The sequence below is a fragment of the Colossoma macropomum genome, unplaced genomic scaffold, assembly GCF_904425465.1.
Source record: "Colossoma macropomum unplaced genomic scaffold, Colossoma_macropomum, whole genome shotgun sequence".
Classification (NCBI taxonomy): Eukaryota; Metazoa; Chordata; class Actinopteri; order Characiformes; family Serrasalmidae; genus Colossoma; species Colossoma macropomum.
In genome coordinates, this window is record NW_023494804.1 from 30,635,720 (window position 1) to 30,653,427 (window position 17,708).

Consider the following 17,708-nt stretch of genomic DNA (forward strand, 5'->3'; position numbering starts at 1 on the left):
GTTTGGGTAGTTCTTGTCCACAAGGGGGCAGTGTTTTCAACAGCATCCTTGCATCTGTCACATTAATTCAGTCATACTTTAGACGTGTATTACACTCATACATTCACCACTGTCTGAACCGAAGCCTGTAAAATTTGTAGTGTGCAGCTGCATGTCAGGACATACCCAGGGAGACAGTTTGGGTCCAGGTCCATTTCTGATCGCTCAGGCTCTGGTGGAAGGTTCAGAGTGAAGCTGGAACCACAGTCAAACCCTGGAGGCAACTCACTGACACAGAATGACAAGTCGTCCTCCTGCACATTACTGTCCTCATCTTCTGGCAATGGCTGCAAAAATGCACATGTAACCCAGTCCTTAGTGTAAGTCCTTACTTTTTCTTTTTGATGAATTGTCTATCAGTTTGAATCGCCAGGTCACATTACATGTTTTGTTGATTGTCTATTTAAAAATAATAACACATTCTCTAAGGAGAAGAATCTTAAAAATGCCATTTTTGTGCTAATTTTAGTGCACTATTTCTAATTATTTTATGTGTTTGATGTACTGGAAAAAGATAAAGCATATAGAATAAACATAAAATGTATTTTGCACAGGCCACATTTTAAGCTTATTTTTTCCAATATGTTAAATTCAGCAAAAAAACGAATTGTGCATTAAAGTGTGCAGCAGTGTATTTTTTGTGTATTTATGTTCACATACAAAATCAACAAAAAACATCTCAGTTGACCAGGGGTGCCCAAACTTTTGCATAAAACTGTACATTATGTAGCACCAAGAAAAAGAACTGTCAAACCAAATGAACTCGGTCAGTACATACAACAGATTTCACTTACAGGTGGAATGACAGTGTCATCTGGCAGGGACGTCCCCAGGCAGGGAGTGGTTGCGTTCAGAGAGTTTGGGTCAGCGGATGTGGTGTCATAAGATGTGGACAGAGAGTCGGTGTGATTGGTGTCCTCTGATGGCGACAAGTTCATGGTCTGAACAGAAAAATATGTAGAAATGTGGATTCATGTATTAGTGCTGCACGATACAGACAAAATATCATATTGCAATTATATTGCTACTTATTCCTTGTGATACAGATGAGCGTTCAGTTTGGAATCACTGTTCAAAAGTTTGAAATTAAGGTTCTGAACAATATAAAACTGGTATGGTTTGATAACGGTATAAACTGATTCTAGTATGTTTGTCATGAGCAACTACACAGGTTTGAGATAATTAGTAGGACGCTAGTAAGCTGTAAATAAAAATGTTAGACGTGTCCAGAAGGATGAACAAAGCTGTAAACGATTTGAAAATGACTATTATAACAATATTAAAGTTATATTTTATAAAAAGATATATTAAAATTGATATTCAAAATTTATCATTTTTTTTCAAAAGTGCAGATGAAACCTTAAGGTACACAACAACAAAAAAAAACATTTAATAAGACTAGAAACCTCTCAAAATAGCTTTTGGTGACACAAATTAATATAGTATGTTAACTGATTTCAAGTCTTTGAGCATTAATGTATTAAAAGCACACTAATGAACTTTTGATTTGATATGAAAAAAGACTGACCTGCATTACTGTGAACAAAATTACAATTACATTTTTTAGATGCAGTGACCGCTTTGAATCTTTAAGAGGTCCACAGAAAGTTATTTGGAACGTCCAAGATGCACACGGCAAACAATTAAAACTAGTTATTTGTTATAGGGCTTGTTTGCATATGTTTGCAATTTTGCAATAACTATTTAAATTTGCTGTTGTCGGACGAAAACCACGTATCTCAGTTTTTCAGTTTTTGACATAATTTGAAAATGCCTGTTGCCCCTTACATTGTGTGTAAATTTCATGATGAATAGACCAAAAGAAACGACCCAAAATGACTTGGAAAAAACTCTGGTTCCATTGACTTACATTAAAAGTAAAGTAGGTTTTTTCCTTCTCCTGTAAAGTTACCATTTTGGAGAGGTTTTGTTCTGACAACAGCACATTATAAATCATGCGGCATATATGTGTGAAACAGATAGAGACGGAAAACAAAGGAGGTCTCTAAAGTGGCCCGTACAAGTTGTGAGTGGGAAAGACTTTGGCTGGTGGAGTTGGACTCCTCCTCGGATGAGTCGTCCGAGTCGTGCTGTGGGTCGTGGGGACCAAGGCTGGGCGTGCTGTCTGAGTGCTGGCTCTCCTCCAGCAGCTCCGTCAGGTCCGTGCTGTCCAGGGAGCGCCGCCGCACTCCCCAATTAAAACTATCCAGGTTCTCACCCTAAAACACACACACACACACACACATCTGAGTTTCCTGAAAAATACAACACAACAGGTTGTAATATATAGTCATTTAAAACAATCGGTTTGTTACCTTTTGCTTTATTTGTTTTAACCAAACATGCTAAAGCAGGTGACACATGCAAACTTACCAGCAGGATTTTGAAGTTTTACTGGTGAAGAGGTTTTTAAAACATTTACATTTTTCATTAAACCCTTTCTATAGAAACGTATATCTACAGTGAAATGTAATGTCTGAGTCTGATCATATAACTTGGCCACAAGATGCTGTTAACATGCATTTCTGTGATTCATGAATGTTGTACATGTAAACTTTCCAGGACAGAAACGGTCTAGATGAGCAGCACACACACATGCACAGAGTGGCTCTGTGCACCTACAGCAGCAAAGCCTCTAACACTCTACATCAAGCACTAACATGCACATGCTTACCTGCAGTTCCTGGGCAGCACAGGAGAGAAAGAGAGAGATAGTTATCCACACAGCGAGAAAGACAAGCAAGAAAGCAAACCAAGAGTTAGAGACTGAGAGTGAAGACTGTTAATGCACCACCAGTGTTATGAAAGGAGAGAGAGAGAAGGAGAGAGACACTACTGAAATGACGGAGTCTTGTTAGACATAAGAATAAGAATAAAACTGAATAAAAATGCAACTGGATAATTAAACTGCAGGATTTTTTTTTTTTTGCAAAAATAGTAAACTCTTGTCAAAAATCCTTTGTGAACAAAAAGTTAAAGGGCCCATATTTCTCTTGTATAGTTCACTTAAACTGTTTGTGGGGTTTATGTACCAAAAACAGTCTTAATTAATTTTTACATGAACATTTTCCAACCTCTCTTTATCCCTTAGAATTAAACAGGCTGTTTTGGTTACTGTGCCGTCGTATCTCCAAAATCTCGTATCTCCAAAATAGTAACTTTACAGGAGCAGGAAAAAACCTACTTTACTTTTACTGTAAGTCAATGGAACCAGACATTTTTCCAATGTAAAGGGCAACCGGCATTTTCAAATTATGTCAAAAGCTGAAAAACAAAAATGGAGATACAAGGTTTTGTTCTGACAGCAGTGGATATTATAAATGACTTCTGTTCTGACTGTCATGCCTGGATTATGCCTCAGTCAAAAAGCAGTCCAGGCTGAAATACCCCTTATAACTTCAGTGTGAATGGGCAGGGCTAAACCGCTGTAGGTTGAAGGGGGATATATGTAAATATTGTTTTTTGTGACATCACAAAAACAATTCATTCAAAATGGGCTTTTTAGGGCTTCGTTTTCATATATTACTATACTATATGGACATTATATACTATATGGACTGGAGAATTATGAGACTTTAACAATGTTCTAACAATATACTACATTAAACTTTTATTTTACAAAAGGGATAGAAATTCTTCCTTTATATGGGCCCTTTAATGATAACCAACACACAATCTGTGATCTATGCATGAACAAAGCCATCAGAGCTACCAGAACTAGTTTTTTTTCTTATTATAAACTAAAAGCAGACAGAGATTTCGATTCCCAGCACATTTTAAAAAGGATGAACTTCCCTAACATTGAAAGAAGCCTGTCTTAAAGGGGAATTCCACCAAAATTAAAAAAAAATCTGCATAATTAAAGGGTTAAGACGTAAACTGTCATTCAGAGTGGTTTGATGTGAAATTATCCATTCTAGAGTCAGAATTTTTCACATTTGTGCTGACAGGAATCAGACATCCAAAGTGTTTAATGACCATTAAAGCTCCTTCACAGAAAGTTATTACATAAAATGGTTTTGAATACTCTGCCTGATGCCTGAGACCTTGTATATTATTACTAAAATGTATTTTATTTTTTAATCCTCATTCATGGCAGAAACATACTTGCAAGGCAGCAAATTAGTACCTGGCAACAAAATTAATTTTTTTCAGATTTACCACTATTTTACCATCAGCAACATTACATATAAAACTCAAGAGGACACGTAGATCCTAGCGGTTTCGGATGTTAATAAAATGGCTATATTTGTGTTGCAGACATTGTGACCCCTGATTCCAATCAGCACCACTGAAGAAATCAGATGTTTCTCTATAACTAACCATTTTACATCAAACCACTCTCAATAACTTTGTTTACTTTTTCAACCACTGAATTACGCAGAAATTTTGAAAAAGCTGGGAATTCCTCTTTTAAGTGTTGTCGTATGGAATTCCCTGCTCGCTCACCTCTCCATCCTCAAGCTCCACGTCTAGGAAGTCGAAGTCTCTGAAGACGCGGAACTGCTGCTCTGAAGCAGTGTCATCCAGTGTGTCTTCACGTGTGCCATCCTCCGATGACACCTGGCTGGGCTGCCGTTCCATCAGCTCCAGGTCACCACAGGATGAGAAGATCACCTGGCAGACAGAGTAAGAGGCATGATTTTGTGATTTATTTATTTCACGAGTCAGCAGCCTGATTCATGGCAGACCAGTATGGACATTAACAGAACCTCCCCAGCTTTATGCCATGAATGTTGTAATTGGTACTTTCCTTGATTTAAACTTAGACTGATGTTATCTGTAAGAGGCTTATTTAATCAGTCATATCATTAGACCCAGCATAAACCTTAATAATTAACCTCATCATTGTCAACACAGCAGGCATACTCTGATAAATTAAACATATTAACAGCTCATGGTTCTGTATTTCATATGCACAGCAGCAATGTGGAGCAGATAGAGTGATCACTTACAGATGGATTTTTGGTGAGGCCGACTTCCTGGCCAAACAGAGACAAAACATTCACCAGCTTTTCTCGCGTTCGCTTCTGGGAATTGGAAAAAAATATATAGTGTTATTTCTGGGAAGAGGAAAAAAAGAGTTATTTCTGGGATGATAAATTGTTAGCTCATGTTCTTCCAATGTTTAACCCTCTGGGGTCCACAAACTCGCCCATGCATCGAATTTGATGTTTCTATATTTGTTTTTCTATCTTTAAGATAATACAGTGCAGAAATACGGTTCAAACATTTCCAGAATCTGTGGAGTCGCTCTTTTGATTCCATTTTATCGCGAGATCATACGCGACTCACGGCTGGAGTAATGACACTATGAAGAGGGGCTGAGATACACGTCATCTGCCCCTCACTGTGTGGAACTGGTGGATTCATGCGTTCGTCTACATTCTGTGTGAAACTGACCAATGGACACTCAGGACTGACCATCACGACGGAAACCCTTCATTCTTCATGCAGTCCACATAGGAAACACATGTGAAATGGCATGCAGAGAGTTTACAGCTGCTGAAGTTGCTGCAGCGGTTTTGGAAAGTAGTGATGAAGATAATGGAGCATTTTGATATGAAACATATGGGTATCAGAAAAAATTAATAAGAAATGCAAAAAACTGAGAAAATGCCCTCAGACCCCAGAGGGTTAATGTATACATTCAGACTTGTCTCAGAAAATACAAAGATAATCTAAATTAACATTTAAAAAGAGAATAGAAATAGGAGACTAGAAATTAAAAACATGTTTAAAACATGATTATAAACAACAGATTTAAAAGAGAATAAAAATTAAATTAAAAATCAAATTAAATTAGGATAATAAAGTGCCATTATAGGATAGATGTGCAGTAGAGCTGCATTGTAGCTAAACACTGCTTCTCCATGTTTAGTCTTTCCCTTAGGCAGGACTAACTGACTAGTTCCTGATAACCAGCGATAATCTGTAACATACTGGTAACCAGTGTAAGGATTTCAACATGAGGGTGATGTGCTCCCTGTTATTCACTGCTAGTTAGACTCTGGCAACTGCATTTTAAATCAGTTGAAACTGTTGGGAGTCCAGTTATGAGACCATTCCAGTTAGCGATCAAGGCACTTACAAAGTGAGTCAAGGGAACCACTGTCATTTGGGGAGAGGGCCAATTAAATCTGAATATCATCCACATAGCTGTGGTAAGATATCCCATAGTCTTGTGGGATTTGGCTAAGAAGAAGCAGGTATAAATTAAATAAGAGCGGCTCAAGAAACGAGCCTTGGGGCGCACCACAGGTCGCTGGCACAATGTCAGACACGTTATTTTCTATTACGACTAAGTAGTTCCTTCCTCGCTAGTATGAACTAAACCATTTCAGAACAGGTCCAGAGTGTCCAACCCAGTTCTCAAGCCTATTTATAAGAATTTTATGGTGAATGGTATCAAAGGCAGCACTGAGATACCGGGCCAGCTTAGATATAGAGACACTAACACGAGATATCTTGATGCATTTACACCTGATACTGGGGCTGAAAGATTAATCGTTTTTATATCGAAATCGCAATTTAAGACTGCAATTTTCAAATCACAAGAGCTGCAATGGTCTTTAAGTATAGCTACACTCTTAAAAATATAGTTCTTCAATGGTTCTTTAGTAAAGACAGTCATTCTATACAGAACCATGAACACTCCAGACTCATTTGCATGCATAAAAAGTTCTTTGCATGGTGAAATGGTCCTTCAGATTGGAGAATGTGTTGTATGTAGTTCTGTACAGCATCAAAAAGGGTTCTGCTATTGTTACTTTGTTGCTTGTTGATGTCAAGCTTATAACAATAGAAGAACATTTTGGTCCTGTAGAGAACTCTTTTCAAAAAGGTTCTATATAGAACCATATACAACACATTCTCCATCAATCTGAAGAACATTTCACCACGCAGAGAACTTTTTATGCATGCAAATGGGTTGCTGAGTCCTTATAGTTCTACACAGAACTATTGTCTTTACTAAAGAACCCTTGAAGAACCATCTTTATTCAGTGTGTACATCAGCAAAAACGTTGTTCTAAGTTTTAAGAGCTGAAACGGAACCTAATAAGAGTTTGTGAACTGCCTGTAGGTGAGTTAGACCAATCAGAGGCAACCAAACCTCCATGTGTTGTGACATCACAACCACAACTTACTGGCAGTTTGACAGACTACATTTAGGGGTCGAGCCTCAAGACAAAAAAGGTGGATGTTCTGGTCTTCAGGGCCAAAAAAATCAGGCCTGAATCTCAATTAAAAAAAAAAAAACTTAGTCTAAAACTTATGTCTCACCTGTGATGACTGAGGCCTCTTCCAGCTGACAGGTACCAGAACAGGGTTGGAGCTAGAGCCAGATGAAGTGGAGGAAGCGCTGCGCGTCACTGCAATGGCCCGTGCCTTCCCGTCTCTGCCTGCTGAGCCCTGTAGCTCATCATACCTACGTCCAATCACTGGCGTCTGTACACAAACACAAACTCTTTGGTATGATTACACGGTTGGGGACGCACCACAGATGTAACAGTGACTCTATAAGTCAATATCAAGAAGGTCTGTGAAATGAGCCTGAGTAAAAACATATGTTTTACTGATGAATGCCAAATTTTCAGCTAAGCAAGAGCATACATCATTTCTTGTGCTGTCACATAAAAGCACTCTATGCTCAGAGCAGCGTACATTCAGTACACACATAAAGGGTGTGTCTCAAAACCTGGTGAGCTCTCTACATACACAGCATTTTACGCCACAATATGCGCGCTCCCGACAAGAAGGCTGTCCCAGTTCTTAGATACCTCAAATATGCTGCCTACTGCAATAGAGGCGAACTGCAATGAAAGTTGTTTCCGTAAAACAAGAACGCCCACAAAAGGAACGCCCACTTATCATTCATTGGCCGATATATCTGCAAAACGGCTTCTCTCATTGGTGGATACGACTCAATGGGAAAAATACATCAGTATTTGTAAAGACGTTACTAATACTAAATTAATGTTGTTTATTACTGACATCATATTCTGTAATGAAAAGAGCTTGTTGATCTCGACCTTATTAATCTTTCCCATTTTTTTCGTGCTGTTCTGTACGACGGCGTTTTAGGGTCACTGTTAATTAAAAAAAAAATAGTAGACTTCGAGAATAAAGTCGTAATATTTCGAGGAAGGGTCGCAATATTTTTAGAAAAAGCCGTATTTTCCAGAGTAAAATCGTAATATTTTAATAAGAAAGTAGTAATATTTTGATGATAATATCGTAAATTACGTCATTAAAGTGGCATTAATACCAGGAAAGGTTGCAGTATTATGGCAAAAGGGTTTGCAAGAGAAGGTAACCTCCTCATGTTAAATGAGGGGCGGTGAGTTGGTGGAGTTATGCTTTCATATCGATTCACCCATTGATAATCAAAATGATCGATCCACAAAGAGACAGGAGTGAGTGGAACTCCGGCGCCAGTACAGCAACCGAGACCCCTGCGCATTATAGCAGCCCCCCTACAGTTAGCACTTAATCCTCGAAATATCGCTTTTATTCTCTTAACTTTACGTCTTTAATCTCAAAAGTATTACGACTTTATTCTCAAAGTCTACTGTTGTTATTTTTATTAACAGCGGCCCTAAAACGCCTTGGTAGTTCTGTTTACTCAGCAACGTTACTGTGGCTTTTACTCCGAAGCCCACCTGCCCCTGATGTCACATGACGCCCTCATATGGTGCTGCAATTAGACCCTCCTCACCTACTGAGGTATCTAATTTTGGCCGAATATCGAGAGAGCATCGGATGTTTCCTCAGCCGCTGAGGCAATCCTGCGATGCAATGTGCCGCAAATTTCGTTTTTAAGATGGCAGGCAGAAGCGCTTCGCCAAGCATCAAAAGTCGTCTTCAAATGTAAGTTATTCTGATTTTCTGTGGTATTTTATCTGTTTTCTTGTCATAAAGGTGCATAAATAGCCTATATTTTGCAATTTTACAGTTTTTGGAACACCAATCCATTAGCATGCATGCTAGTGGATTTTGAAGCCTTAAGCTTATTGTTTTAAATAGCCAGTTGGCAAACAAACTTGCTGGCTATTGACCAAATAGCGTGACTAATGATAGGTTTTGTCAAACGTTAACTAATGACGAGGTAAAGCAATCTAATCGTTGTTCCGGTTGTTTGTGTCTTGAATGGCAGAATAATGAGGGTTAAATAGTGCTTTCCTGCACATCTGCAAAGTCTGTGTTCGCATACATGAGTTGTTTCCCCTTTTTAGGGACGAGATCGGCACTCGAAGCATTCATAAAGGCTCGTATAGAGAGAGAGAGGCTGTACCGGGGAGAAAAACTCTTTACATTTGTTTTTTTTTAACTTGTAAAAAATGTTAACTGTTCAAGAGCAGCAAGTAGCGTTTGACCACAACTGTGGTCTATTTTGCTGTTTCATTCAGGGCAAATACAATTAAAATCGCTATATAAACCACCAGAGCAGGATCCACGTTGGCAAAACGTGATTCTGACGGCTGAGGTAAGTAAACGCCGGTCTCCTGACGTCATTGCCGTCTTAACTAGAGAGTCTCATTTATCTGTCTTATAAGGATAGATGACGGTTGGAACGCTGCCTACTTAGACAGCTGCCTATGTAGACAGCGGCACCTAAGAGAGCTCACTAGGTTTTGGGACACACCCAAAATGTACATTCAAAACATCAAAATATTACACTTTTTCTTACGTGCACCTCAAAACAAACATCTCATGCTAATAACCAAGTACAATACAGCTTAAAGACACACATCCTCACATCCAAATATCAACACATGCTTACCAGCAAGGCTATGCAAACACGCTCGTAGACAGAACCCTGCACAATCTGCTAGCCTTACACACACAAGCATAATGAACTCTCCAGGAGCTGTGACTCATAGCCACCCGGCATCAATCTAGCCTTCCTGTAGATAAGCACTGTAAGTTCATGTGGATAAACAGACTAATTATTGAGGTCTTTATCAGTTTACGCTCGGTCCATCTGGACAGGATATCGCTGCTTTTACCAGGTCAGAGCATGAGGCTGGGAAACACAACCCAACACAACCCAACTCCAGCCCTGGAGACACTCTGCAACGCCATACTCAGCACAAGAAGGACCTGATATTAAGATAATGATAAACTCAGGTTGAGGAGAACCACAAAACTGTGAGCACAGGTGTCTCCACAAGGGGGAGAACAACATGGGAAAAAGATATGCAGTATGTTCATAAGGCACTGCAGGCACAGAGCCTATTTTTGTCAGTTCTTCTTTCACTGAGTGGAGTTTGTTTGTAGTGCAGATCAATATTTTCATCCTGTGATATTCCAAGAACGCAGTTCCTGATCTAACACAAAGGCTAGCCATTTAAATATTGTCCTGGATATCCTCAGGCCTGTTGATGTCTCATGCTGTGCTGGGAGACGAACAGGCCAGAAACATTTCCTTGGCCCTTTCAAGTCTGAAACAATTTCCTGGAATTCAGGAGGCTCCCCTGACAAAATTACACTCAGGATCACATTAGGCTTCAGTACTCCACCCAAAGCCGGGTTTTAGGCTATCCTGGTGAGCAATTAGAAACACGAGACATCTTGATACATTTGTGATTTAATCATTTTATTTTCTAACTGAGTTTGGTGTCTGACCTTAATTTGGCTGACCTGAATTTGTCTGGATGATGAACATCCGGCCCAACTTTCACACAGCTTTTTAAAAACCGATTATCAGTCAGTTTGCAGTTCATCCTTTGAAAGCAAACTGAGACACTGAGCAGGTATTTTTCTCTCTAAAATTGCAGAAGCACCTGAGTCCTGTGTCTGAGTGTTAGGATGGTGGTGCAGACACAGCACATCCAAGCAGAATACTCTCTTTAGTCAGAGTACTCAGGTTACACGGAAAATGTGTGTGCAGGGGAAAATGGATTAGCTGACAGAGCAAACAAAAAAACAACAGTGGAGATGATGCACTATCCAACTGATACAAAACCAAGGCTTCAGACACTGTCGGCCATGTCGCGGAAAATGTGAAATCTGCTATTAACTGAATGTTATTACAGCAATTATTCACCATCTTCACAAACTTGCTAACCAACTGCTGCTGTTGTACCAGTGTGTGAGGTAATGCTTGTTACAGACTCCATTTACCTCTCTTTACACCCTGTGTAAAAGTTTTAGGATTTTTTTTACACACACACACACACACACACATATATATATATATATATATATATATATATATATGTGCTATCGCCTCACAGCAAGAGGGGCCTAGGTTCGATTCCCCGGCTGGGTAATCAGGGTCCTTTCTGTGTGGAGTTTGCATGTTCTCCCCACGTCTGCGTGGGTTTCCTCCGGGTTCTCCGGTTTCCTCCCACAGTCCAAAGACATGCAGTCAGGCTAATTGGACACGCTAAATTGCCCCTAGGTGTGGATGTATATGTCTGTCTGTCTGCCCTGCGATGGACTGGTGACCTGTCCAGGGTGTATCCTGCCTTCCACCCAATGACAGCTGGGATGGGCTCCAGCTCCTCCCATGACCCAGAAGGAAAAGCGGCTTAGAAGGTGTGTGTGTGTGTGTGTCTCCAAAAATGCAGATACAAGGTATCCGCAGCGAGATATATAATATATATATATATATATATATATATATATAGACATATGTATGTCTGGTTCTATTGACTTACATTAAAAGTAAAGTAGATTTTTTCCTTCTCCTGTAAAAGTTGGAGATACGCTGTTTTCTTACAACAACAGCGATTTATATATACACTGTGTGTACTACTTTTTTACCTCTGAAATGTCAAAGTGGAAGTCCAGTGTTTTGCCAGGCAGGGCTTTAGATGAGCCATCCCACATCATGCGGCTGACTTCCAGATTGGCCAGGTCCCCATGAGCATAGGAAGGCAGGGACAGACTGGCTGAACGGGACACGACCAGCTTCAGCACATTCAGAGCCTCCTTCCAGTGGACAGTCTGCAACACACATGAACTCACATATATACACGTATGTTCATGTATAAACGTAGGAAACCTAACCTGCGACTAATAACATAACACAACATAACACACCACCAAATTCAATTTGAAACCCACGGACATAAATAATGAACAGAGTAAGCACTGCTCTGTGACCACTCCGAAGATACCTGTACACATACCTGTACAAACTTCTCAATGGTTTTGAGCACCTCCACGTTGAAGGGTTTGACCTGAATGCCTGCCAGGTCCATGTGACTCAGCAGACTGTAGATGATCTGCAGCAAAGGCTGTTGCATGCTGGGTAAGCCCTTATCCAATAGCTACAAGAGAGAAGTACAGCAGACAATTCAGAAGACAGTTTGGAGTGTTCTTTAAATCACTCCTCTTTTACTTAGGTACTTTTGTTAATTATAGCACAGAAACGAAATTGTAATGAAGATTTATTTTTTAAAGTGCTCATAATGATAAACAACACAAACATGTCATTAAACACAGAAACTTACAATTATATGAAAAAAGTTTATCTGGGCAGTTAGCACTTTCGCTAACACTTATCTCTCAGAAAAACATTAATATTAGAATAAATTTACTTTTATGCATATTATGTGGGACTGCCCAAAAGTTTCTGCTTTTTGGGAGGAGGTTATTGATTCCATCTCTTTTCTAACCAAGACATACTTCCCTGAACTTCATTTACTGAATGATAATGATAAGTTCTCTATTACGGAAAGTTCCCGGAAAATATGGCTGGCTGGCTTAAGGGCAGTGAATAAAGTCATTGTCCAGCATTGGCTACCCCCCCACAACCTGTCCATACGTCACTGGCTCCATACCTTACTGGATATCCTATATCTGGAACTGTCATTTGCAAGAATTGGCAATGCTGGCCCTGGAACTCTTAATACATGGATTCACGGAATTTCTAAAGTCAGGACCCTTGTGCTTACTTAACTATATGTTGTGTTTAAGTTGTGAATAATATAACTCAATTCTAATGTGTCTTATGTTGTAGCTATGTTTTTTTTTTCCTCTTGTAAGTCCCATGTGTGTGTGGGTCGGGGCTGGAATGGGGGGGTGTTGTTCTTTAAATGGAAAATAATAAAAAATGAATCACAAAAAAATATATTAAGTACTATAAATACACAAAGTATTGATTTTATGTTTGTCATTGTTTTGCATTCATTAATATACCTCTCCATGAAGCAGCCTAGTATTATTTCCAATAAGTTAAATCAGGTGTACTGGTGATGGAACTGAACAAATCTGGAACAAAACCTCTGTTCTCCTAACTAGCTTGCAAGGTATCAAGTACTTTTTTTTTTTTATTCCTGTTACTCTTTCCTGCATTTTTTTAAAAACACCTTTTAAAATTAGAATAAATTCAAAGTAACACAAACTGTTGTACACAGTTTGCCTGGGTGCCTAAGGTTTTTGCACAGCATTGTATATCATTAAATTTTGGGCAGAATTAAAAGGAAATGCAGGGCAGACACTCACTTCAGCCATGTAAGTGACCATGTTGAGTGTGATGTCAGAGAAGGCCTCGTGCAGGTAGCGGCAGACCACGCTGACCCAGGAGAAGGGGTCTCTAGTGTAGGAGCGGGTTTTATAGAGAGTCATTACGTGAGCTAGATGAGAAAGCTTTGTGTTCTTCTCCTTCTCCTCCAGACACACCTGCAGCATAAGTCACAACATCACACACATATATTATTTTGAAAAAAAAAAGACATGGTCACCACAATAATATTGTTCTTCAGTCTTCCAACACTAGTTTCTGGACATGGACGTGGACTAAAGCCCAGTCTTGGACTAAACTGTAATGTCAGTAGAGATTTGCTACTGAAAATCCTTCTTAGTTAGCTGTCCCCCCATCAATGAAGCTTTAAAATCTACAGTTTTGATTAGAGAGCATGTTATGGGAGACCTGTGCTATCCGTTCTGCACTCTCCTTGCAGAACTGAGTTGGGGAGTCAAAGTGCTGCACCAGATGAGGAAGCAGACACAGCACATTCAGAGGGAAGCCTGAGTGAAGACCAAGCAGAGAAAAGGAAAGCAAAAAAAGGTAGAACACAAAGAAAATATGTTAAAAGTAAATCACATGCATCAGGCATCTCATTATACAAAACAATTCAGTTCTATTAGACACACATGCTGGAAACTGATTAAAAACCAGTAGCTTTACTCTGCCAATTTTTATGACTCCAGGTTGAATGACAATAACCATTACTACTCACACAATATTACACAAAAACATAAATATTTTTGAAGAGCATGAATGCTGTTTACCTATAGCTTGAGACGTGTCTACCACCGGCACTCTGGACACAGGCGTGAGCTGGCAGAAGAGCTGCAGAGTGAGGTCACTAGTGGCTGGCGAAGTGAAGCCCTTGAGCATCAGCTGCTGCAGGCCAGCAAAGCCACTCCACTTCAGCTGAGCCTGGAGTTTCTCTAGGCGCTCGCGGTTCTCCGGCATCTCCAGAGGAACCCTTGCCAGCAGCTTGTGCACCAGCCTCAGGGACATCTGATACTCAAACTCAAAATCTGACTCCATGAGTGAAACGGCCACCCAGAAGATGGTGGCCAGCAGGTTGGAGGGGTGGCTGGCATGGGATGGATCTGTGACGGCGCTGCTGTCGGCACGAGTGGAGGAAGAGGACGAAGCGCTGTGGGCTGAGCGAGCGAGAGCCTGTTGGGTGCAGGCCTGGATGCGGTCCAGAGTGGCGCTGCGTGGGGGGTCTGAGGACGAGCGCTCCCCGCTCTCACCAAACTTCTTGGGGACGGAGTAGCTTCGCTGGTGCCGGCTGCGCTCTGCAGTGCCGCCCTCCTGGAGAAGGTTGAGCTGGCCTGTGCTCTTGTGGTTGGAATTCAGTTTGCCGCTGACCAGGAAGTCTGGAGACGAGGCTCTGTGACCAGAGAAGTGGTTATGGATGTGTTTAAAAGTTTGGAATCATTCTAACATGCTAGTCCTACGTAACTTCACAATTTTCAAATAATTAGCAGGAAACTAGAAAGCTGTGACAAAAATCTATATCTATCTATAGTTTACAACAATTAAATCTACATTTTGTTCAACAAGTTATCATACATAATAAAAATCTGACAAGTGCTTCAAAACTTTTTGTTCCAATGTGCAAAATATGAACATCACACCAGTATAGTGCAAATTAAAGACAAGTATACCTCACAAAATCACAGAAGTGAGATTTAGCCACACTGAGAATCTAACCCTGAGGCCGGCACATGATGTCTGTGTGGTTTTTCATACCAAACATAGTTAAAATTCAGTGTTGCACAACCATTTTCCAACCTCTCATTATGAGGTTTTCTTCCAACAACAGCGATATGGAAATGTGTAGTATTTTACATATAAGGACTGTGGACTGGACTTTACCAAACCTTTAACAGTGTTTTAATACTATATCAAACTGTATTGTTGCCAAAAACTGAGGAAAATGAATTTTTCCATGATATGAGACCTTTAGCAATGGTCTAATGATCTATTGATATACGTTGTATTAGGTAGCACTAAAGCCTCACCGAGTCAATGCTGCCATCAGGTCACTGTTTTTGAGGCATTCAGCCAAATTATCCACCACTGACTCCAGAGTGAGCAACACCTCCATCACATAACCCTGAGGATGACAATCACATAAGACAAAAAAATAACTAAACTGCACTCACACGAAAATGAAAGCAGGCATATATTCACCTGCACAGATGTTTACAAACACACATACACAGATGTGCACATACCTGCACCTCATCGCCGTGCTCTCCCACCACCTCCACCAGCCGTGAGAGCAGGTCAGAGACGGCGTGAGCAGAAAGTGGCTGCCTGAGGGCTCTGAAGATCTGGAAGGAGCGTCCTGCGTAATGTCGGGATGAGCTGCACAGAGCTGTCTGAAGAGCCACATCACTTAACTGCTGCTCCAGGTGGAAGTCTGGAACAGATGGAGAAGTATGTTCGTTAGAAAGCATATTACAAATCACAATGACATTAATCCTAGATTAAATATAGAGTTAATCTCCAGTTGACACTCCTTTTTAGTCTAAGATGTTCTGACTACTTAATCCATTTGCGTGCCACCTTTCAGTTTCTCACTCTCATTATTTGTTTCATAGTACTGAATAATTAATTGTAGTTAAGGAATACTTTAACGGGTTATACCTGCATCAGGAAAACCACATTGTAATGTTGCAAGGAAAAGCACCCATAATTTTTTTGGGGGGTGAACCAACCAAAATGGCAAATGGAAATATGAGAGAAGAACATTTTAATCTGTGTATATTTAATTTGCATGTAATGCCCAGTTGTGAACAGTTCACATTTAGTGCACAATTAGTAATGAGTCAGATACTTCACAGGCAAATCTGAGCAGCTTTTAGACCCTACTGCCTTGGCCTATGGGTCAGAGTATGGGTGAGACAGGTACCTGACTTGGACTCTTTGAATACAGACACCACATGGCGCAGAAAGTTGGTGAGCTGATCGGCACTCTTGGAGTTGGGATTTTTCGGCGTGATGTCCTCGTGGCACCACAGTGGTCCAAAGGCCCTAAGTAACGACAGGACAGTACTCCAGGCACTGCGCCACCAAAGAACCACCACCAAGATCAAACAGGGTTAACGGTACTGCTAGCAGATGATCCTGCCAATAACGCAATTCTAAATGCTGGCCTACAGCATACACTCGCACTGCAGACGTGATGAATCTGCACCTCATACTATATTTCTACATTAGGTGACTCCAGAGTAAGCAACTTGATTTCTGCCTTAGGTTCATTAGAGCTGAGGTTACACTACAAGACTTTTACCCTGATTTTAGCCCCGATTCTCAATCTGGCTGAGTCTGAGCTGGTCGGCTCTAGTTGGCAGATTTTTGGGTCAGTCGGAGTCGACAGTTGGAGAGAGGGGCGCAGATTTTTCCGACTCTGAATGTAATCTAGTGTAAACTGATCAATGACTCAATCTGAATGCATTCCTGCAACAGCCAATAAAACTAAGAGCATGAAACAAGTAAATACAGCAAATAAACAAAGAAAAATGCCAAAAAGTCTCTCACGTGTGGAGTGAGTTCAGGGCACGAGCACAATCGAGTTTATGTACATTTAAAACTCTAAAAATACCAAACTGATCACACTGATCACTGCTTCTTTACTGTCTTAGCACAAACGGCAGAGAAAACAGCAGCAGCAACTCCACGTTTGTTTATTTGGGTCTGCTATTAACAGGAGACCGCGAGAGTTTGCGTACGTTCGCGCAAGTTCTGTTCAGTTCGGCAGCAGCTTAAAGTTGAGTAGTGTGTGATCCCTAATATTTCAGTCACCTCAAAAAATCTGCAAATCCAGTCTGATAGTGTGAGATTGCCAGTCTTTTTATAATCTGCTCAGACTCAGTCGTGTAGTGAACCCAAGGCTTAGGGAGTACCATCATTAGGACTTGCACCACAAAACTAGTATAAGCTCACTCATAGGTGAGGAGAACAGTGATAAGAGTGCACACTGAGCTACTTATGGGCTGCCATACTGATCTTTTCCATTTCAAAATTATCTTCCTTTACATAACAGATCAGTGGTCATCCTTGATCCTAGACAGCTACCTTCCAGCAGAGTTTAGTTCCAACCTATACCCAGTAAGTTGCCCACCACTTTCTTAACAATAATACATCTGATCCAGCCAAGCAGGGAAGAGGTTGATTAGCTGGAGCA

General features: G+C 40.4%; 1 protein-coding gene across 1 annotated transcript in view; it reads right to left on the reverse strand.

Moving 5' to 3' along the window:
• fryb (furry homolog b (Drosophila)) overlaps positions 1–17,708 on the reverse strand; it is a 99,077-nt gene that overhangs the window by 10,198 nt on the left and 71,171 nt on the right. Inside the window, 14 exon segments of the mRNA XM_036594564.1 lie at positions 166–326; positions 834–980; positions 2,061–2,258; positions 4,489–4,656; positions 4,995–5,069; positions 7,324–7,488; positions 11,812–11,994; positions 12,180–12,320; positions 13,498–13,674; positions 13,925–14,022; positions 14,287–14,903; positions 15,538–15,632; positions 15,754–15,941; positions 16,434–16,555. Of these exon segments, the coding sequence (XP_036450457.1) occupies positions 166–326; positions 834–980; positions 2,061–2,258; positions 4,489–4,656; positions 4,995–5,069; positions 7,324–7,488; positions 11,812–11,994; positions 12,180–12,320; positions 13,498–13,674; positions 13,925–14,022; positions 14,287–14,903; positions 15,538–15,632; positions 15,754–15,941; positions 16,434–16,555 (2,535 nt within the window).